At 28.1% G+C, this 23,146-nt stretch overlaps 1 protein-coding gene, 1 long non-coding RNA gene and 1 pseudogene across 3 annotated transcripts; 1 reads left to right on the forward strand and 2 right to left on the reverse strand.

Moving 5' to 3' along the window:
* Nucleotides 1-253: 253 nt before the first annotated feature.
* LOC132935336 (MAP kinase-activated protein kinase 2) lies at nt 254-10,753 on the forward strand. Of its 2 annotated transcripts, XM_061001861.1 has the most exons (10): nt 254-366; nt 447-590; nt 666-955; nt 1,056-1,195; nt 7,396-7,460; nt 7,559-7,666; nt 7,835-7,933; nt 8,007-8,082; nt 8,815-9,025; nt 9,089-10,753. In XM_061001861.1, exons 3-10 carry the CDS (start codon nt 782-784, stop codon nt 9,293-9,295), a joined length of 1,080 nt encoding a protein of 359 aa, XP_060857844.1. In that variant the 5' UTR covers nt 254-366; nt 447-590; nt 666-781; the 3' UTR covers nt 9,296-10,753. The 2 variants fall into 2 exon arrangements, with proteins under 2 accessions (XP_060857844.1, XP_060857843.1); XM_061001860.1 differs by having other exon boundaries at nt 447-955.
* On the reverse strand, nt 1,215-2,697 carry LOC132935337 (uncharacterized; annotated as a pseudogene).
* Nucleotides 10,754-15,715: 4,962 nt separating the features above from the next.
* LOC132934616 (uncharacterized) lies at nt 15,716-16,877 on the reverse strand. The gene is made up of 2 exons (XR_009663051.1): nt 16,177-16,877; nt 15,716-16,010 (listed from the first exon to the last, which is right to left on the reverse strand). It is a non-coding gene; the product is annotated as an uncharacterized LOC132934616 (long non-coding RNA).
* Nucleotides 16,878-23,146: the final 6,269 nt, after the last annotated feature.

A 23,146-nucleotide genomic window follows, 5' to 3' on the forward strand; every position in this document is an offset into this window, starting at 1 on the left:
CGTGCATTCGTAGGTATAATATAATACATTACATCATAACGTCATGTTTATTAATAATAAGAACCCTATTATATTTTTAATCCTAATAAATCAAATTCGTTCCATTCCCATTTACCTATCTGAAAAGGAAGTATACTTGAAATAAATAATTTAACAATAATAATAGGTATTATATAAATTATTTATATTCCATTCAGCGTTATCGACTTATTGTGTTTTTTTTTTGGAGAATATAAAATATTAATGTTATCACTATTCACCAGACACCAGCTGCTCCTCCGCCGGCTCCCACGAGTTGATTCTTGGCATTGTGAATACTTGTGATTCCGTATTATATATTATGGCACAATACAAATAATATGTAATGTATGCGATAATAATAATAATTTATCATTGTTGTTATCATTAGCGATTAGCCCATTACTCATATTGTTATTATTGTTCAGGGTTAAAAGAGGCTTAGCGGCATTATGACGGATAGCGGTCGTACGTGGTGGTGGCGGTGGTTATGACTTATAATAGACTTCCATAGTACTTCTTCACCGGAACATCGCATGATATATTTTCGTCGAAAATAAAATCGAACTGACGTGACATTTTTATCACTGTTTTGTTATTATCGTCGTCGTCATCGGATATTATAGTTGTTACGCATCGATTTTCAGGCCGACTTCCAGAGCCCGCGACCGAGACCTTGGCCTCCGCAGTCGCCCAGGGACCACGTCTGAGATGTTTCATAGCAGTCAGTGTGCATCGTCAATTGCTGTAGCACTGTAGCAACATGTTAAACACGACGGTTATGGAAGGAAACGATTTCTATTTTCTCAACAATAAAACCAAGACTACACCTGTCGAAAAGGATTACAGAATATCCAATAACGTACTCGGACTGGGTATCAATGGCAAGGTGGTGCAGTGTTTTTCCGTTAAAACCGGTGAAAAGTTTGCGCTTAAGGTAATATTATACAACGTCCGACTGATGTCCGTCTTGACATACGTTGTACAACGACTTCAAAGGTGTCGTTGTTGGTGTTGTCTCTATTTTGGTTTAACAGGTTCTCGTGGACTGTCAAAAAGCTAGGAGAGAAATTGATCTACACTGGAGGGCTAGCGGTTGCATAAATATAGTCAATATAATTGATGTATACGAAAACCAGTACATGGAAAAGAAATGTTTGCTGGTTATCATGGAATGGTAGGTTATACTTTAAACATTTAATATTTAAATCTTTTTTATAGTATAAACAATTTAGCATATAAAACATTTTAAAATTAAATTAAATAGTTTACCCACATTAAAGGTCCCCACACACTACAGCAGGAGTGGTTCAGTGCCACAACTAAGGTTAATAGGGCCGAGGTGCAATACCAAATAATAGGGCCCCTTACTTACCAACATTTTACAACATTTTTTCATGAAAAATATATTTATATATGTAAACGTTAAGTAGCCACCACAATTTAAATTTATTTTTAACTAAAAAAATACAAATTTACATAAGATAAAAACATTTACATTACAAAAATAATAACATATTTATAATATTAAAATTACTTTAAAAAATTTTTTTTTCTGCTTTTTTGATTGTCAAAGTCAATAATTAATTTTTCTACATCAAGTTCTTCAGTGCGAGCTCTTTCTATATTTAATATACTTATGTTTGTTAGTTGGTCTTGAGATATCGAGTTTCTTAAATAGTTTTTTAATCAGTTTAAGTTAAGAAAATGACCGTTCGGCCGATGCTACAGTCACTGGTAAACTTAAAAATATAATACAAGATGTAACAACTTCACTATACAAAGATGATAGGTCGTTTTCTATTAAATATAAACATAATTCTTTAATTGTTTTCATATCAGTGTTTTTTATAAACTCCTTTAAAGATAGAACTTGACTAGTTAAATCAAAAGTTACGTCAGTTTTGTAAAACTGAATAAAATCATAGCATGATTTTACTATTTCTGCTTCATTTAATTTTATTATATTTGGTGGAAATAAAAAATTAAAAGTATTTGATACTACTTTAAGTCCTTTAAAATGATCTTCGAGTTGAAATAAAGCAGTATCAACTAATGGTAAAAATACTGAAACATAAAATTTTTCCTCTGTAATATCCAATCTCCTGTCACCATCAACTTCACCAAATAGTTTTTTAGAATAAATTTTTCGTTTATTTTCATTCTGAAATTGTATTCCCCATTTTAGACACATTATTTTTGCTGATTCTACCAGTTCTTTATAATTATGTCTCATGTTTTTAATTGAATTAATACCAATTTGCAAAAACTCATTGGCTTGATGGATACTGGTTTGTGAGCTCTGTAACATCTTGGATACCACAGATAATGGTTTCAAAACATTTTCCTAAATAATTATAAGCAAAACAAACTCAAAAGATTGCATTTTTTTTAAAAGAGATTTTGCTCTATTTAATTCATCACTTTTTTTGCTGGTTAGTGAAATATTTGTCAAAGATTTCAACACATTGATAAAATATTCTTTTAATGCGTATACAGATGAATGTACTGCATCTTGTATTGCACACTTTTTTTTGTATTTGATTTGCTATATCATTTCCAAATGCTAATGATGCCCATCTAGGTGCACTTTGGCTGAAAAACAAATATATATTTTGGACTAAATCGAAAAATGTAGAAATTTTTAATGAACTTTTGGCAACATCAGCAATTACTAGATTTAAGTTATGAGCAGTACAATGTACATATAAGGAACTAGGGACTACATCAGAAATCCGTTTTTGTACCCCTGATTTAGCACCGCTCATAACTGAGGCCCCATCGTAGCCTTGTCCTCTACATTTTGTAACATCTAAATTATATTTTTTCAAAATATTAAGTATTAAGTTGAAATGTCCTTCTGCGTTATGATTCATCAATGCATAAAATCCTAAGAACGATTCCTTTATTTGCACAGTATGTTCATTATAATTCAGAACAATATACCTCAGTATCACAGAAACCTGGTCAATTTTGGTAATGTCTTGTGTTGAATCTACTATGATTGAGAAACATTGTGCCTTTTTTATTTCTTCACATATTTTTTTTCTTAACTCAGCAGCCAATAATTCAATAAGTTCCTTTTGTATCTTCCAACTTAAATATTTTATTTTTGATTCTTCATTATGTAAAAGTTTACTTAAAATAGGATCAAACTCTGCCATCAATTTAACTGTGCGTAAAAAATTTCCTTCAGAATTACTGTTAGCTTTTCCTTCATTTCCCCTCAATGCAGTATTTCCTGCGGTAAGGCATAATATTATTTTAATTAATCGTTTTAAAACTTCTCTCCAGAATTTTGCTTCTTCAGATATATGCTTTTCCAAGTTTTTATCTATAGTTTCATTTTTCAACCAAATTATTCGCAATTGTATGGCTTCTACATGCTGTGTATAGTTTTCATGTTTGATAATTTTTTGGGTTAAATGCTGCCAATCATTTATACCATTTATCCAATTTAATTTAAGTTTATGATTTTTTCGATCCGCAAACAACCAACAAGACTCACAATATACTTTATTTAAAACTAATGAATAACATAGCCACATTCTAGGTACTTAAACACCGGCTTTAGTAGTCATATAATAATAATCTTTGGAAAAGTGTCTGCTAGATTTCATAGTTTCATTTTCATCACTAAAAATTATGTCCGAAGGAAAGTTTATTGACGGTTTGCAAGGACCATATGATAGAATTTGTTTTTTCAAATTAGAACTGATTGTGATATTTTGAAAATGTCCTCTATCTGTTGGAAACTCCAATTTTAAATCCAATTCACCAACTAATCATATGCAAATTAAAAAAAAAAAAATTTTTAAATTTCTAGAATAGGTACTATAATAATTTTAACTAATTGATATATTCCTTAAAAAACCCCCATCTGTACAACTGAATTATTGAAAAATGATATAATAATTATTAATACTCATAAAATATTTTAATATCTTTATTTAAAAAGATCTTCAGATATTTTATTTGTTATATTTAAAAAAACTTTTGTCTAAAAAAATGAACAACTTGATATTTAATTACTGTACCAATTTAAAGAATAATTTTAATTAATATAAAATATAATAATACCATTAGAATCATCCATATCAATTTTGGTTTTAGACATTTCAACTTCTTGTTGAATGGAATCAATCGTATTATTAGTTTTCAATTCAATATCTTCATTTTTTGTAATACCTGAATATCAGAATAAACCAATTCATACCATATAAACTACAATCTACATATATTTTGAAATAAAATAATAAAGCTTGTAAAACAAATCCTTTCATGTCAAAATTATTACTTACCAATAGTATCATTATTATATACTGGCGAAGCAGTTGTAGTATCTGAGATAATCTTTGGTATCGTAAATCAATTTAACGATCCAGCCAATTTTTTCGTTTGCTCTTCTCTTTGTAGTTTTAACTTTCTTTTTGCATATCCACTCAGAGGAGCCATTCCGAAGTTAGGATAAATATATAAACTAAAATTTATAAAATACGTACCTATAAACTGTACGGGTACGGAGTGGCGAATATTAAAATATTTAACAATTGACATGTGTACAGCACAACCGCGTATATTTCTGTGTGCGAGCGTCCGATCATTCTACGAATCAACCTAATTTCCCCGATCGACAGAATTTTAAAAATAGACATACAACAGTCACTGCTAGATAAGATAAGATTAACTTGAAACGGTACCACCGTACTAATGTACTATGTAATAGTATAGTTTTCAAAAGCAACTATATTTCCTAATCGATATTCGATAGTCAAAGGTGGTTTATTAAAAATAAATTATTACTGATTCTGCTTTAACTGGTAACATGATTGTTGCAACAGAACATAATATATATTTTATTTATAGAGTATAGACATTAGACACATATTATTATCTATATTATTTTCTAATTTACTATGTAATAATTTTAAGTCTTTTTCAATTATTTAAAGAGGGCCCCTTTGGGGCCCTCTAAATTCTCTGCTGGGGGTGCAATGCACCCCCTGCACCCCCGGTAGTTGCGGCACTGGAGTGGTTATGGCTAAATGAAGCCGGACACAATTTTACCGCCACCGCTGCAGTGTGTGGCCATAATAACTTAGGGTTAGGTTAAGTTCTGAAAAATAAAAAAAATTAATAATATTCATATTTAAGATTATTTATTAGATTATTAGATTATTAAGATTATTTATTTATTTATTACTTATTATTATAAGATTATTAACCATCAGTTCTTACAAATAATTAAGATAATTACTTAATTCTAATAATTAATAGATCATCTCATTGTTAACAATTTTAGTCACTTACTAAAATAAAATTTTGTTTATGTTACAAAAAGCTAATAAATATACTTTTGATATTATAATTATAATTTTATCAAAAACAATATTACTAATATCCCACTATATAATAAATCTATTGAGGGTTGAGAATACTATTTCAATAATAATTTGTAAATGCATATAATATAATAAATAGATTTATTAATTTTTTAAATTTAACACTTAACGCCGGTGACGCGTTAATGCGTCAAAAATGTATACGTTTATAATATAGACTATAATTAAATTAGATTTTAATAAACTCTGAAACTTAGATAGGCCATTGACAATGAACTCTCAGTTTATAAGGTATGAGTGGTTTTAGTTTTTGTTAGTTCCGTTGTTTCTGAAATCACAGGCGGCGGCGGCGTTGAGCGTGTTAATATTACTTTTAAGTTATAATAAATTAAGTACTAAATATTATTTTAAAATGCTAAAAGAAAAAATATTCTAATATAATATGTTAAATTAGTGATATCACAATTATAAATAATTCACAACATACAAATTAATAATTACTAAAGATGCCTTTGACCACGTGCTTGGGAAAACAGCATTTTAATTAAAATTGAAAAAAATCTAAAGGAGTTTGATTCATAGATACTAAAATTTAATTGTATAAAATATTCCTTCTACCGTTTAGTGTTAAAAAAAAAACTTTAGATTCTTTGCTTTACCTGGAATTTAAATTTTGTGTTTTTGATTAAAATAATAATTATTGTTTGTTTAATTCTTTTGAGATTACCTTTTTCATTACATAGTTCAACACTATTATTGCTGTGAATTATTATTTAATTATTTACTTAATTTATATCAAGAATATTATTACTTAAATTATATTATAATTAATATATAATTAAACATCTTTCTTAATATTAATGAAGTTAATCCATAGTGGTACTGATATTAATAAAAATTTGAAATATATTTTACTTACAGAGATGTTATTAATTCTACTTTAAGACTATAAGTTTAAAAATATATTTATCTATATAATCATATAATAACTAATAAAAGTTTTTAAAAAAACAAGTCGATATATTGATTTCAAACATATTGGACATCTCAAAGTGAGAAAATGCAAAAGCTATTATTTAAAATTATTTGATAATTACATAACGCCTATGAAATAGGTAATAAAATGAGTCGTAACTATAATGAATTATCACAAAAACTTATATAATATTGTATGAAAATTCTTTATATTATACTTTGTTTCAAAAGACAATATACAGCTTTCGTGATTTGGTTTATGTTTAACTTATTAAAATTATGTGATTTGTTACCAATAACTTGCCTACTTTATAGTCTTCTAATAGCTGATTAATGGTTTTCAACTTTCTTACATATTTTACTACTTATAATATTTTATATTTTTATATATTTTTATTATATTTTTCTATTTGTAAGGAAAAACTACGGCGATCTGTTTAATACCTTGGTATGTAATTTAAAATATCATACTGTATTAACTGAGATTAGAATTGTTTTTAAAATGTTTTTTATCATTGCTTTCTAATTTTAAATAATAATACACCACTTTTTTCTAGTAAGTGAATAAGAAAGGAAAAACCCTGTCCTACCAACAACCACTATACTTTATACAGATTTTCAAAATTATTTTAAAGTTAAATTATTTTAATTTAAAAGCTGAGGTTCATCAAATATATGTACCACTATATGTGATATAATATACAGTAGACATTATTGATAATGACACCAGTTTTAGTGACATACCAGGTTTAATAATATTTTACTAATATCTATTAGCCATGATGACGTTTTTTTTTAAATTGAATTTAAGTGAATTTAGACAATTATTTTATCCTTATAACTACACAAAATACGAGTCATATTATCAATGGATTAAGGTAACCTATATTTCCTGGTCCCTTGAACGTCACACAATTTCTACTGTAAATATTAGTTATATTAGTATATAACTATTATTTATATTATTAAGTTATTTATTTTTACCATTATTTCTGCTGGAAAACATTAATTGGTTTTGAGTTATAAAGTGATAATTACATTTTTAACAATGTATTTTTAGCATGGAAGGTGGTGAATTATTTCAACGTATACAAGAGCACAATGATGGGGCTTTTACTGAAAGGGGCAAGTTTGATAAATTTATAATATATAATTAATAATTTAATTCAGAAAGATAAATGTTGTACATGTAAAATGTAATGAATCAATTATGTTATTTGTAGAAGCTGCACATATTATGACGGCTATTTGTTCAGCAGTCAAGTATCTTCATGACCTTAATATTGCTCACCGTGACTTAAAGCCTGAAAATCTCTTATATTCTAAGCTTGGTAATAAACTTTAACTTAAGAAATTATGTCTTGAAGTTATATTAGCATATTAGTTGTTAAATGTACATAAATAATTGTTTTTCTTTATAATTTTGTTGTTTCACAAACAGCAAACTACTTATTTTAATGTTTTTATTTAAATTATCATTGATTTTATTTTCTGTATAGGTGCTAATGGCATTTTAAAATTAACTGATTTTGGATTTGCCAAGGAAGTATCACAAAAAGCTCCATTAAAAACTCCATGCTATACACCATATTATGTTGGTTAGTTAATAGCAATAGCTGTTAAAGTAAAAATAATTATCTGTGTTAATATGTGTATATATTTTTGTTACAGCACCGGAAGTTCTAGGTCCAGAAAAGTATGATAAAAGTTGTGATATATGGTCATTAGGTGTTATCATGTATATATTGTAAGTATACTTAAATTAATTTAATATTCAACAAATAATAAGATTATAAATTTGAGTATTAGTGCAATTTAGCATAATTAAAAAGGCTCAACTTTAGAATTTGTATTGTTCTATTAGTATCATATTAGTATACTTAAAGCATACTAGTGCGGTCGATGAAAAGTAGGCCGCGATCGTCACGCACCTATTGGTTGTTTTTCGTGGATTCAGGGGTTCTACTTTTGGGAGTATTATTATTATTTTATAGCACAGATCAGACGGATTTCATTGCATTTTAGGGTACATTTTTGTTTTTCGACAATCATTTTTTTATAATTTAGTTCATGTTGGTACATAGTTCTGTTGTATCATAAACGCTATATTACCTGATTTGAAATTATTTTAGGCGGTAAAATGTTTGGAGACCCATGCCGTAAAATGGTCGATAGGCGCATGACGATCGCGGCCTACTTTTCATAGACCGCACTATACTTGGTTAAAATTAAAGTAGTTAGGTACCAAATATTATAAAAAAATTTAAAGAATAATTTTTTACGTGTCTTGTAAGAAGTTTTTACACATATTCAAAGTACAAAATATTATGTTCTTAATATTTTTTGTAATACGTTTTTATACTTAAATTGGAACCATTTAACAAATGATCTTTAATAAATTCCTGGATCCCTATAGGTATCAGTTTTACAATACTGTCTGTAAACTGTTGCCAATTTTCAAATATTTTTTTTGTTCTAGATTGTGTGGATTTCCACCTTTTTTTAGTAATCACGGGCAAGCTATTTCACCTGGCATGAAAAATCGAATTAAAACTGGACAATTTGACTTTCCTAGTCCTGAATGGAATAATGTATCTAGTGATGCTAAAACTCTAATTTCAAGTATGTTATCTGTTGATCCTTCAGTTCGTCTTACCATCAATGAAGTTGTGAAACATAATTGGATTGCAGTGAGTATTAAATGTTTTAACTCCAGATAATATTCAAAAATTTGATTTGTTTTAATAATTTAGAGTTATACCGAAGTACCACAAACACCATTATATACTGGGAAAATGTTGAAAGAGTCCGAAGATGTGTGGCCCGAAGTACAAGAAGAAATGACCCGGTCTCTAGCTACAATGCGTGTGGATTACGATCAAGTCAATATAAAATCATTAAATACTTCTAACAATCCATTATTAAACAAACGACGAAAAAAAGCTTCTAACAGTACTTAGACTTTTTTAACAATATATTTATTTTCCAGATTATTCACCATAAACTGACCCTTTCCTTAATACCCATGTCTTAATAATTTTTGTTGGTTTTTACTTAGTGTACTTTTTCCAAAGTTAATTTTTGTATCACTATTTATTTAATGTAGTTAATTATTATACATATTATAATAGCACTAAAAAAATAACAAAAATATCTTTTTCTTAAATGAATCTTGATAGAATTTTTAAAATTACAGGAAAATAGTGCCATTACATAAACATTTATTGAAATATTAAATTATAAATTAATCTAACTTCAGGGATAAAAAGAAATAATTTTAAAAGATAAAATTTCTTGAAAATAATATAGCTTGCAACATTTTATATGATATAAGACAAATTAAAAGAAAAAGTAAAAAAATTCAACCAGATTTAAAAATCAATAACTTGATTAATTATAATATTTCATATTTTAAGCAATATTTTTAATGCATAAAATTAAAACAGAAATATTACTCTCTTTCTACTATAATATATATATATTTAAAAAACAACTAGATAATGTATGTATCTTTAATTTTTGGAAATTGCCTTACATATGATTGTTGATTAAGAACCAAATTATTTATTTTGTTATAATAACCTTAGTGAATCAAGACTGTATATTTAGTGTGAACATCATTGCAATTGTTTTCCACATCTTTTAGTATGTTTTGTTTTTAATTTTTTGGAATTTAATATATATTTGCAAAGTTTAGCCAAGATATTATTTTTAATACGTAAAAAATATTAAAGTAAATAATGTACAAGTATTATTAAATGTAAACTGTATAACTATAATATAATCTACTTGAACAAATTAAAAATAAGTATACCTATATTCAATTATTATGACACATATAACTTGTGATGCTTTATTATAATGAAATAATAGACATTTTAGTAAAACTAAATTTTAAAAAAAAACTGTATGTATAGAATGTCTAATATTGGTTGTGATAAAATATTATTTTAGTCATTGTGGTTTTCTATCCTTTTAATTTTAATTTTCATATTCCTGATTCAAGTCTATTTATACTTCAAATTAGCGTTAATATTATTTTGATGTATTTTAAGATTGATATATTTTTTTTTATTCATATTGACTATTGTAAATAGTGTATCAATAGGATGTTATACCTGTATGTGTGAACCTGACATCATCTAATGGGCAATGTAACAAAATAAAAATTGTGGGTTCTATTAAAATTTAAATTGTGGGTTAATTTGAGTATTATTTGCTTTATTGCCAGTTTGATAAACAAACACAATACATTTGGGTATAATCTCCTCTTGAATTATACTATTTTTAGGAGATTCATATTTGTTTGATACTAGTATCATTCATAATAGTCCAATTCATTAGCAGATGATTTTAATTTTTAATATAACGTAAATTTAAGTAACTCATTGAATTGTGAATGTAAACCAAACACCATATATATTTATATTCCTATCATTTATTGACACATTATGTTGAAATTGTAATTCAGAGGTATAATTATTATTACCTATATTTATTTAGAAATATTATTAACTAGTATGACCTATAGATTATACAAATTTATAAATATTTTTATACTAAAATACCTTTATAAATTATAAACATTTATCTATTAGTGTAACTACAAAACATAATATTATATATTTAATTGTATTAAGTTAAATATACAAAAGTGCATTGTAACTTAATAATTAGATACACTTTGTGTTAGTTAGAATCAATTATGAATATTTTTATACACTACTACCAATTTAATGAAACTTGATATAAACTATATAGTTAATATGAGATATGCAATTATTAAAAATTAAAACAATCAAAAGTCGATTAAATTTGTGGTTTTCAACATGAAATTTGTTTCAATAGTACTTGTTAAGAGGTTTATTCGAAAAAAACTTTAAAAATATACAAACATGTAAATATACTTTTTTCATTTATATTTAACACAAAATAATTCATGTAACTGTTAAACTTTAATGTCTGTAATAATTTATTGGTAACATATCTATGCTGTAGTAGAGGATAGGCATTTGCCACTACATACATAGTACTAGTATGTTTAAGGGGCTGTTGCCATTTTTTCAAATTTTCAGCAATTACATAAAATTTGAAAATTAAATTTTATATTTTTGTTGCCACCTTAATTATAATACTATTTGACTAATCTACTGCTCGATACCTATTTAGGGGGATGGAGGGAGGGGGGGGGGGGGGGTTAATAGGGTATTATATTGAAAAAAATGACTTCACGAGAACAATTCTCGGGCCTTATAGAATTGTTGGATTTTAATAACAATTATTTTATCTGAAAGAAGAAGACATAGGTTTCTTATAGGTCCTTCCATCACACTCCGATTTTTTATTTTATTTCTTATAATGATATAATATAATTTGTAAAAAAATACTTAAAATTGTATTATTTTTGAAGACATATTATAAAGTTTGAGATTGAAATATTAAAAAACTGAGTTTGATGTGGCCTGTAAAATATTACCCTCTATTAGTTAAAATAAAAATATCAAATTTGGTTGATTCTACAAAGCAGGATCATTATTCCTGTAGTGTATTTTTGTGTACTAAATAACATTGGCGCTGGGCGCCTTAAGTTGTAATATTAAAATTAATGAAAGGCTTAAAATTTTAAAAATATTGTTTTATTACTATGTGTGCATTATTTCACTGAGGTTTTTACATTAATATGTTAAGACGTTATAATATATAATTATTGATTTATGATACCGATTCATAATACTTAGTTTTCTATTTACATTATAATAATAAATTAAAAATTATAAATAAAACAAATTAATTTTTCGATATTGTGTAAATTGATTCATATAAATTATATCAACTTTTGATTAGGGAGTTTATTAAGTAGATAATGAATGTTAAGAATGTCAAGTATTTGTTTTTTTATTTAACTAATTTAAGACTAAGCAGAAAAAAATTGGCTTATATAAATTTATAATTTCTGAATTTAAATGTTATCTAGGATCATAGAGCCATCAATATCTATTAATCATATCCATTTGTCCCAGAAAATTGGACACACCTGCAGAATTATTTGTTAAATGTTTAATTACATTATAGCAAGGAAGACAAAAGTTATTTCTAGCTTATTATTGAATTTAAAAATGTCTAATAATTTAGTTTTATTAGGTACTTCAATACTTTGCCTATAATATTTTATATGGATATGGTTTAGCTAAGATGAACTTCATGTATTAAGTTTATACTTGTTCTAAGACTTGAAAGTTGTTGGTGCATCTTTTGTGTCTACCCCTAACACCATTTTTTTCACATTTAGATCATGTATTATATATGACTATTTAATTAACTATATTATAGATAATGTAGTACAACATTTTATATATTTTATGCACATGGACACCTTGTAGTATACGAATGTGACATTTATATTATAAATATTTGTATTCCAATTTTTTCAAATATTATATTATGTAGTTTTTACAAAGGTGTATAGCGTACGAATCGTCCTACTCCAGCCAACCATAATTACTAATATGTGACTAAATTTATATTTTTGTTTTTAACGCATGTTGTATATAATATTTATATAAATTGTTAATTTACACATACATAATATATTATATTATATAGCATGATAATGCTAAATAGTACATAGTAGGTAGTTATACAGTAAGACAATATAGGCAGGTACCTAATATCAATATAATAATGTCTAAAATGTACTCTGTTATAAAGTTCTGGCGAGTGGTGATTGGTTCTATTTAGTACCAAGGACTTACCTGTCCTTATTTTTGATTAGATATAGACTTATGGTGACCAAGCATACTTTTCCTTTTGTTGGAATCTCCAGTGTTAAATTTAATTAAATTAAATAATTATACTCAATTTATTGAAAACTTCAGAGGCTAATATTATTTTCCGTGATTGAATTGTTTGTTTATATTTTATAGTTTGATCTAATGAATTTATGCATATTAGTACGATAGGTACCTAGTACACTACACTAATATCGCATAATGTTTTTCGAAAAAATATGAATTATCTACTACTACAGTAGTAAAAATAACATTTTTTTATGAAATTGAAGTTAAAATTGAAATGTATTATTTTTAGATGTATATATCTGATAACCATAAATTTAGTTTGTAGTACAAAATCAAAAATATCAATATGCAAATTTAAAGAGTAGGTAAGAATAAATTGATAAATACATTCTAAGTATTAAAAACTTCCCCCTCACATTTGGCTCGATGCGCAATGCTCAGACTTCAGTAAATTAATACACATAAATATCCACCTACGTCATACATCATTATCACATCAAGTATTCTGTATCTGCAAATCAAGTATACTCCTTGATAGGTAGGCTACCTATATCAGAGTTTCCCAAACTAATTCAAAATTACAAGATAGTATGCAAAACAATATTAATTTCACACTTTAGTGCGTCAGGTAAGGTTATTTTCAATAAGCAGAAAGTTCCAAATCGATCTGAAGATGATGAAAATAATTTAAAAGTCGTGGACCGAAGCATTTGTAGATATTTGATCTGGTGTAAGAAATAAAATAGAGGAAAAGAATTATTCTGTCTTTAGTCAACCTATTTTACGGTACTTATTGTAATATTGAACTGTGCCTACATAGTACTGTTCACTATTATTATTACAGCCATATGCCTATATTTTCTTATTATTATGACCAAATGCTTATAAAAATAGTTATATTTCCCCAAACAGTTGAACAAGCATTAATTAGTTAATAATAGTTATTACTTCAAAATGTGTATTATAGGAAAGTTATTTTGTATTTTTGGTGTTAGTAAGTAAATAAATGGAAAATTGACTGATAATTGCAGTAGTTTTGTGCTAATGGTTATTAGCCATAGCTATAGAATATATTATTATACTGTGCTGTTTGTTAAAAAAATACAGTTTATTCAATTAAAAATCATTACAATATGTGACGTTTTTATAATTTTCAAATATACTTTAACTAGATATCTTGTCTACATCGTAAGAAAGAAGATAAAATCTAATAGGTACAATTTTTAATCTTGCAACTAAAAGTAGAAAATAATATTTAATTTTAATAGAACTCAGTTCAACTCGCATGAAAACCTCATTTTTTAACTACACCAATGGTTTTGGTATCAGTTATATAATTTAATATTTACTATATTGAATAATAATTACAAATGAACATGGCATAAATCGTTTGATAGGATTGAAATAAAAGCAAAAGCAATAAGTACGTCGAAATAATATAATATATACCTATCCTACATATTATTATGTACATTTAAAATCGAATGGTTTAGTAGTAAAAATACGTGTTTTTTTTTAACACTTCTCAGTCATCATTATTGATATAATTTATAATTTCATAAGCATGTCAATCTATTCATTTATTTCGAGTCTAGTCTATTTGTTGAGTACCTACATTTTAAGCTGTACATGTTTCTAAATATAATTATAATATACCTCGGCCAAAATATTTAATTATCCCTTGTTACAACACATAAATTGGGATATATAAAATATTAATATAATATCTAATATTTCTCTTTGTGTAGAAGGCTGTCGGTCCTGTAAGACAATGTTAACTATCAATTATTCTTATGTTTCAATTTAATAAATTGATACCATACACTATAACTTCAATCTACTCAATAATCGAGTTTTTATCAATTTAAATCGTCTTTTATGATCAGGATTTCACACTTAGTCATTGCTAGTTTTCCTTACCTAAGATCCTACTGAGTAAAATATTATGTCATATGGATGCATTCCAAGTTAGTTAGAGCCTATCACTACAAGGCGAATGTGAAATCATTACAAAATACGAACAGCATATTATTACGAAACATTTATATTTTATTTGCTCTAGAGAAGATGCAATCTAAGAATGTGCCAATTACATATTTGAAAAGGTTATTGATAATAAGTATCTAATGACTAGAGATAGTTATTATGACAAAATATAAATTTTATCAGTAAATAATTATACCAACAGACTGGAGGAAGTCAATAACCAACAATACCTTATCGGATTTTATTAATAGTTTGCATTTATTTTTATTTCTAATTTCTATAAACAAAATCATTATCATTACACAATAATATTATAATTAATAATTATAAAAACAGTTAAGAGAATTATAATATTACATATTTAATTATACATTTTGCAGTATTAAAAATATAGACAATTATCAAGGTTTTTTTTTATTAGAATGTTGATGAAAGTAGAATGACTCGACCTGAAAAAAAATATACGCTTCAACAGATCATAACAAACTATTAACATATTTTCTTGAATATTTCGACGTAAATCAATGAGTACCAAATAAGATCTTTATATCCTCGCCTAGTTGGTAAAAAATCACAGGCGAGTTTATCAAGATCTCACTCAATAGCAAAGTATATCGTAACTGAAAATACAACAGACAGCGTAAAAAACTAAATATATACAAATGCGACACGGCAACATGGGCGCTAAAAAAAAATTCAAAAACAATAACAAGAAAAAAAAATCAAAACAATGTGCGGCGGGAAAAAAAAAAGTTACAAACATACATAAACTAACGATAAAATTACATATTATTATAACGATGATGGAAAACAAAAAAACAGCCGATATTGAAACGAACATGACGTCTTGGACTCTGAAAAACCTTGAACGCCGATCGCGCAGCAGACAATGCTACAAACACGACGACGATGATTAGTATTATTATTATTATTATTATTATTATTTTTGTAAATCGTCCGCGCGCCACACACGGACGACCGCGATCTGTAAACGTTTTCCGGTCGAACGGTCGCGTTTCATTCGCGGTCGTCGTACGTGTGCGTGAATGCATACTTACCAAACACGACGCGCAGTACGCAGTTACCGCGCGAACCACCATTGTGTTACGCACCAAACACGTGATCGTTGAGCGGCGACGGAGGGTACACCACACCACCCTACGTGACATTGAAACTCGGCATTGTCGTCATCAGCTGCAGTAGTCGTCGCCGCCGCCTCCGTTGTCGTTCTCACGTGTTCCACGAACAACGTACGCCGCCGTGCCGCGCTCCGGTGCGTGCGCGCGCGCGTTCCATTCGTATGCGCGCACGCACGAAGCACGTTTCTTGGTCGCCGCCGCCAAACCTCAAAAAAAAAAAAAGGAGAAAAAATTTGTAAACGCGTTGGTCGAGAGTGGTCAAGAGTGACTAGGAAATAAAATGAAATCTAGTCGCAGACGGTTTAAAAAAAAATAAGAAAAAGCCAACGAGAAACACCGTGGTGAACGTAACACACACCACGAGTAACACGTTCTCCTAGCAGGAAACGGTTTCGAAAAAGCCGGAAAAAAAACCGTTGGAGAGAACCGAGACTTGGGAGATAGAGGCAGCAGAATTAGTAAAATAAATAATTGAGAAGTTAAAAGGAGTAAAAAAAAAAATTAAGACTCGAGAGTTGAGAGTTAAAACGACGGTGGTGGCGGCGGCGGCGGCGGCAGCAGCAGCAGCAGCGGCTTCGGAGTTCGGACACGGGAACACGAGTGACTGCGAACCGAACGCGTCCGAGGGAAATGTGGAAAAGAAAGAGAGTACTGAACAGTGAACAGTGGAGAGACCAACACACGGCGCGCCCGCACTCGCAATGGTGCGCGGGCCTTGGCCACACGCACGCACGCGACGCATCGCAACGCATCGCATAGGAATACGAATGCATTAACGTCGTTACAGGCCTACTCCTCCACCCACCCGCCAACCAATCCCCACCAAGTGGACGCACACACGCACGCACCGCCGGCGAAGGTTTCGTGTCGGAATTCCGATGCGGTTAGATCGCCGCCTGTGATGACGTCACAGCGCAGGGACGACCATTTGTGTGCGCGCGCGGCGGTATGTCGTCGCCATCACTCGCAGGCCGCGGCAATATCATTACTATAAAATATTACTATGCTGTACCTACCTACTATTATTTATTATATTATTGTCGTTTGGTATGTAAGGTTTTATATAAGATATAACCTCCTATCTCAGTATCTTATAGTCGGCTGTTGTACGTCTGTACAAAGAACTGTGTTTCTAAATTCCGAATACCTTGCCTATACTTACGTCATAACGAATAATACTGTTCTCAAATTTATTTATTTTGTCCGAAATCGTACTTATTCGAATAACGCCTACTAGGCAAAACGATATAGATTATAATATATAATAGATTAATATAATATAGGTATTGGGTACCCAACCAAAAATTCGAAATAGATAACATTGTTTTATTACGTGAATATTCATCAATTCTAACAACCGGCTCAGCTATTTTACGACGTTTTAAAATCGAAAAACGAAACAAGTTTATACGGAAAAAAACATAATTCGTTCATCGACCGAATGGAATAGAGTATTTTATAGGTAAAAATATGTGTAAGGAAGGTTTGTATATGCCAACCTACGCCTATTCAATAGTCGTCTTTATATTTTATGGGTAGGAGGCAGGCTGTAGGTGGTATTTTTCAACTTTCTACTTTTGTTTAGACGTAGGCATATTATAATATAACATGCTTATCTGCCTACAAATTGCAGTTTCATCTTTTTAAAATTAATTCCATACGAATGACACACGACAATATTTTACTCCGATTACTACCACGGTTCATGCTGGTTTCAATATATTATTTTGTAATATGCACATACAATATTATAGTTTAGTCGGTTTATCACAAATGATAAATATATTATAATTTTAATTAATAACTCACTAACATAGAGATACGCGTACACGGAAATAAAAATATGATATACCTACGGTGGGTTTTCAACTGTATATAATATTATAAATTATATTTAATATGTATAATATTTGTATTCTACAGTGATACGAATATTATACACTGCGATAATACGTACCTAATTTAATATATTATTATAATTATTAATTATTATTTGTTAGTCGTACCTACAAATGTGATTAAACTTTAAACTCGCCATACATACCAAAAATTATTGTACTATGATATTATATTGTGCTCTTTAGTAGTTTGGTACAGAATACTTTTTTAATATTATTACTATAAAACCTATGACGAATTTGATTTAAATAAATTTATTTAGAATATAATAAATAGGTCGGTAAGTTAAAAACGCCCATATTTTTATCTTTTATTTTTTAAATGTAGATAGGTATATTTCAATTATACCATATATTTCATATACCTTCGACCAACCTACTTTAAGTCCTGTTGGTATTACTTTATTAGTTCACAAATAACAATTATAGGTATGAAATAATAATAACATTTAACTCGGTAATAAATCTCAGTACCTAGGTAAAAATATATATAAAATATCAACTACTAAACTTAACGTCTTCACTAATTATTACATAATCATTGATTTATTTATAATTCATTTGACTATGATTTATAAAGAAACAAATTCCATTATTTTTTTTTCATATCAACTTCAAATTATAATTAAAGACTATTAGTTCTGTAGTACATAACCCAACAAATATTTATTTAATGCAATAATTATACCAATAAATTGAATTGTAAATCTATTGATAAAATAAATTTCAATGTATTGTATATATAATATAATATGTATTGTATTGTATTGTATAAGTATATACTTATAATTTGTTTTTACTTATATGGGAAAAGTTTGTCATCAAACATTTAGTTGGTTATTTTGCACTTAATAAATGAAAAAATTAATAGGTTTATTCATTTAAATATTTTTTACTCGGTAATTTTTTCCGATATTCCTAAAGGTAAATAATTAATGTAAAATGTATAATATTTAATGATAGGTACTAATGAATATAATGACGAGTACCTAATGCAATACGAGAACAAGAAATAGTCAAGACTCAAGGAAAACAATTAACTGTTCGATACCTTCATCTATAGACTATAATATTGTGTATAAATGTTTAATATATTAATATGTCGATAAATTATGTGTACGTACGTATAGTACCTAAAACCATTACGGTAATTTGATCCCGAAAAATTAAAAATTATCACCATTCACTATTTCACTGTATTATTTTATTTTACTCGACGACAAAATGCATTTTGCTAACGGCGCATTCGGTCTAGACCCATTACAGTCACACCGTTCGTTCAACAATAACATAAATCATAATAATTATTGTACATCATCGATGGCATAAGAATTAGGTAGGTAATATTATAAACTTCTACACAATACGACAAATTAAGACACTTGGATGGTTCAATATACCTTCGAGTATCATATACCTACCTAAACACTACGATTACGATAATAAAATTATTATGCCTGTAATGGCCCGTTTCCTCACAAATATTATAATATCGACTCGTGCACTTCCATAGTTCCATTACATTCCTTATGATATATATCGACGGGTACTTAAATCATTATTTAAAAAAAAAAAATACGGTACCTAATCAGTAAAAAATACCTGTGCAAAAAATATATACAACAAAGTTCAATTTTTTTTTTAATTTAATAGAAACTACAAAATATATTTACGTTTTTAGAAGAATCGCTTTGATAAAAATATTGAATTGGTATATTCATTTAAATATCAAATATTCAAATATGTAATACTTAATAATTGTATTTATTAAACTTATAGTGACGCTTTTATTTTAATTTTTATAATATATCACAGTACAATACATATAATAATAGTGTAAAACTGTAAAATCAGTTTTTATTACTGGAGAAATCCATATGTAAACCTATTCATTCTTTATCTTTGTGTGTACCTAGTACCTACCAACCACCTGTTTAATATTTGTGTGAACCAAGTTAAGCCAGTTGACACTTGATAGTGTCAATGTGTACATTTGAAAATATTTCTTATTGTTTTTCCTAACCTTGTGTCAATTTTTGAAAGTAGACGTTTTTAATTTAATAAAGGTGATTTTGAAAATATAAGGATTGATACATTTAACTTGAAAATGTTCCATAAAAACCTCAACCAGTTGTACTGGAGTATTAAGGACTATAGTATTTAAGTATATTTACTATTTTGAAAACTCTCATCACACGATAAATAAATAAATATTACATTTTAAAACTGATGAAATGCGTACTTTGATTTAAATAATTAATAATTTTTTTTCTATCATTCGCCGCACCTGAAGTCCAAGTACAAAGAAGTGAAAAACGGCAACAGAGAATAAAATGTAGTATTCACACCGATCACCGACCCGCGATTAAAATAGTATAAATGTATGATATAAGTATTATTTTACAACAGGTAATAAATAATAATATTTTTTTTAGATAATATAGTGCAATGCGCGTAGTCCGTCTACAGTTTAAATCGTACGAATGTACGATATAAATTGTACGTCATATTATTATTTAGTCACTCGTTCGAGGGAATGAGAGATGTTTTGTTTCGGATAAAATAAAAATCTGGTCCTAGTTCGGAGTTTCAATATAATATATGTATAGTATAATGCTATAACACTTTGTATAGCTGTACATGCGCGCGGTATCCGGTCACGGTACGGTGCCACCATACTTCTATAATAATATCAAACTATCCAAGTAATTTTTGACGTACATCCTGCCACATAATATACGATGCACTCGAGTATGTGTGAGAATGTGTTTGTGTGTGCGTGTGTGTGAGAGAGAAAGTGAGAGAGAGAGAGAGAGAGAGAGAGAGAGAGAGAGAGAGATAGAGAGAGAGAGAGAGAGAGAGAGAAGAGAGAGAGAGAGAGAGAGAGACAGACAGACAGAGACAGAGCGAGAGAGACGTGTCTGCGAGAGAGTGTGTTTGTGTTGTGTGCTTGCGTGTAAGCGTGCGCGCGCGTGTGTGTATAGGCGCATATTTATATACGACTCCAAAACTCGGCATGTCCCCGATATATATAAAGTCCCCTTTTTATATTTCACGAGGACCAATGTAGTTCTGAATGGATGGCGTGGGCATTTAAAAGGAGGGTGGTCCGAGGGTATATTACCTAAATATCTACTGGGACTGAAGCACATCCGAGAACGCCGAAAAAATGTGGTATTATATGTATATACCAACACATCAAACATACCTACTCCATAGACCGTATTCAAAATATTAACACGCATAATATTATACGACATAATATACAATATCTACATATTATTATATAATGCACAAAATTACAAATACGAATTTTCGAACAAATACGTTGATAAAAATATAAAATGTACGAGATATATTATAATATTATATACTTAGATGGAGAATATTATTATCATGTATGTAATAAATCTAAAGAGAGATAGAGAGGTCCCGCTCCCATTAAATATTATAATTATATATATACATTACATATATATGTATAAATAATAAAAAAAACTAAATAATTGTAATGTTGGTAAGACGAAATTCTTGCTCCTTACTCGTCGAGAAAACGTCATAATAATATACGTTTAATATTTAAACCGTCCGAGTACACAATTTACCCGTAGCAGGTTTCGAAAAATATTTGTTGAATACATTATTTTAAGCATGACTGGACATTTTTAAAAAGTTTTTTAATTTTTAGATAGCCGATGTGAGCGTACATATATTATGATAATTGATTAAAAAATCTTCGATTCATTTATACGATTTTATTACAAAACCTATTCATTCATTATTTATTCACAGCTTTATTTTTACGATTGAGCATGTTTTTTAATACTGGTTCTGTTTTAGCTAAACTTAAAATCAATGAAATGTATAATATTATATTGTATTTTACATAATATGGTTAGATTGTTAGAAGGAACAAAATTGAAATGTATAGATTAATCTAATGTAAATAATCAAATGTAAATAACCAAATGTAAATGATTTAATATAACGTAACCTAATACCAACCATGCTCGAAAAAAAAAAGTTGCCTAGTACCTAATAGTTACACAATATCACTGCAGCAGCAGATAATCTTTCTTTTAAACTGTTAACTTTAAATGAATAAAATATGTAAATAATTTTTATTTAAGTACATTTTTGTGATTTTTAATATTTTTAATATTATTATTTTGCTTATTTGCTCATTAATTGATTATTAATACATATGTTATGATTTATAAATATTATAATACATAATATTTTAATCAGTTCTATATTATAATTTATAGGTATATTATATTCAGTATTGAGGATTGACATTGACACCCTATATGAACTAAACAATCCTCGGAACCCATATCCCTATTGACTATTGAGTATCCATTATCCATACATAACATCGTACACATTAAATTAATGCAAATAAGCATATTATAAATACAAGCATACATCTATTATAATGAATAATTAATATTTATTGTTTTTCAGCTTGGTTCTTAAATTGCAATAAACATAATAATACACTCATTATCATAATTCATTTAATTATTAAACACAATTATAATTATTAGGTATAATTATTATTCCAACGGTATAAATAAATAATAAATATGAATATTGTTTTTAAAACAGGCATCATTATTTTAGTATGGTATACCTACATCGTACCTATTTAGTTACAATTTATAATACGCCTACAGCCAAATTATCACAATAACTAAAATTGGTAATCAGTTGCCAGTTACAAATAATAGGTAGGTAATACAAATAATAATTAATGGTAATAGTAGTCACTACTCCCTAACACTATGGCCGACTCATATAATATATGTATTAGGTACTTACAACTCATCAAAGCGGATCGCTTCATATCGACATTATACCTATATTGGTTACCTATTACTTAATACTTAATACCTATTTCTTTATACTTAACATTCCTACTCGTTATTATTTTTGTATTTATCTAATATTTCAAGTTTCAGAGGACGCTTTACTACGGTTACATACGT

The sequence above is a fragment of the Metopolophium dirhodum genome, chromosome 1 (assembly GCF_019925205.1).
Source record: "Metopolophium dirhodum isolate CAU chromosome 1, ASM1992520v1, whole genome shotgun sequence".
In the NCBI taxonomy this organism is placed as follows: domain Eukaryota; kingdom Metazoa; phylum Arthropoda; class Insecta; order Hemiptera; family Aphididae; genus Metopolophium; species Metopolophium dirhodum.

Coding starts and splice junctions, on each gene's coding strand:
- LOC132935336 (XM_061001860.1), top strand. CDS start 782: ATGTTAAACACGACGGTTATGGAAGGAAACGATTTCTATTTTCTCAAC. Junction 7,667..7,834: donor TCTCTTATATTCTAAGCTTG/GTAATAAACTTT, acceptor TTTTCTGTATAG/GTGCTAATGGCATTTTAAAA. Junction 9,026..9,088: donor TGAAACATAATTGGATTGCA/GTGAGTATTAAA, acceptor TTAATAATTTAG/AGTTATACCGAAGTACCACA.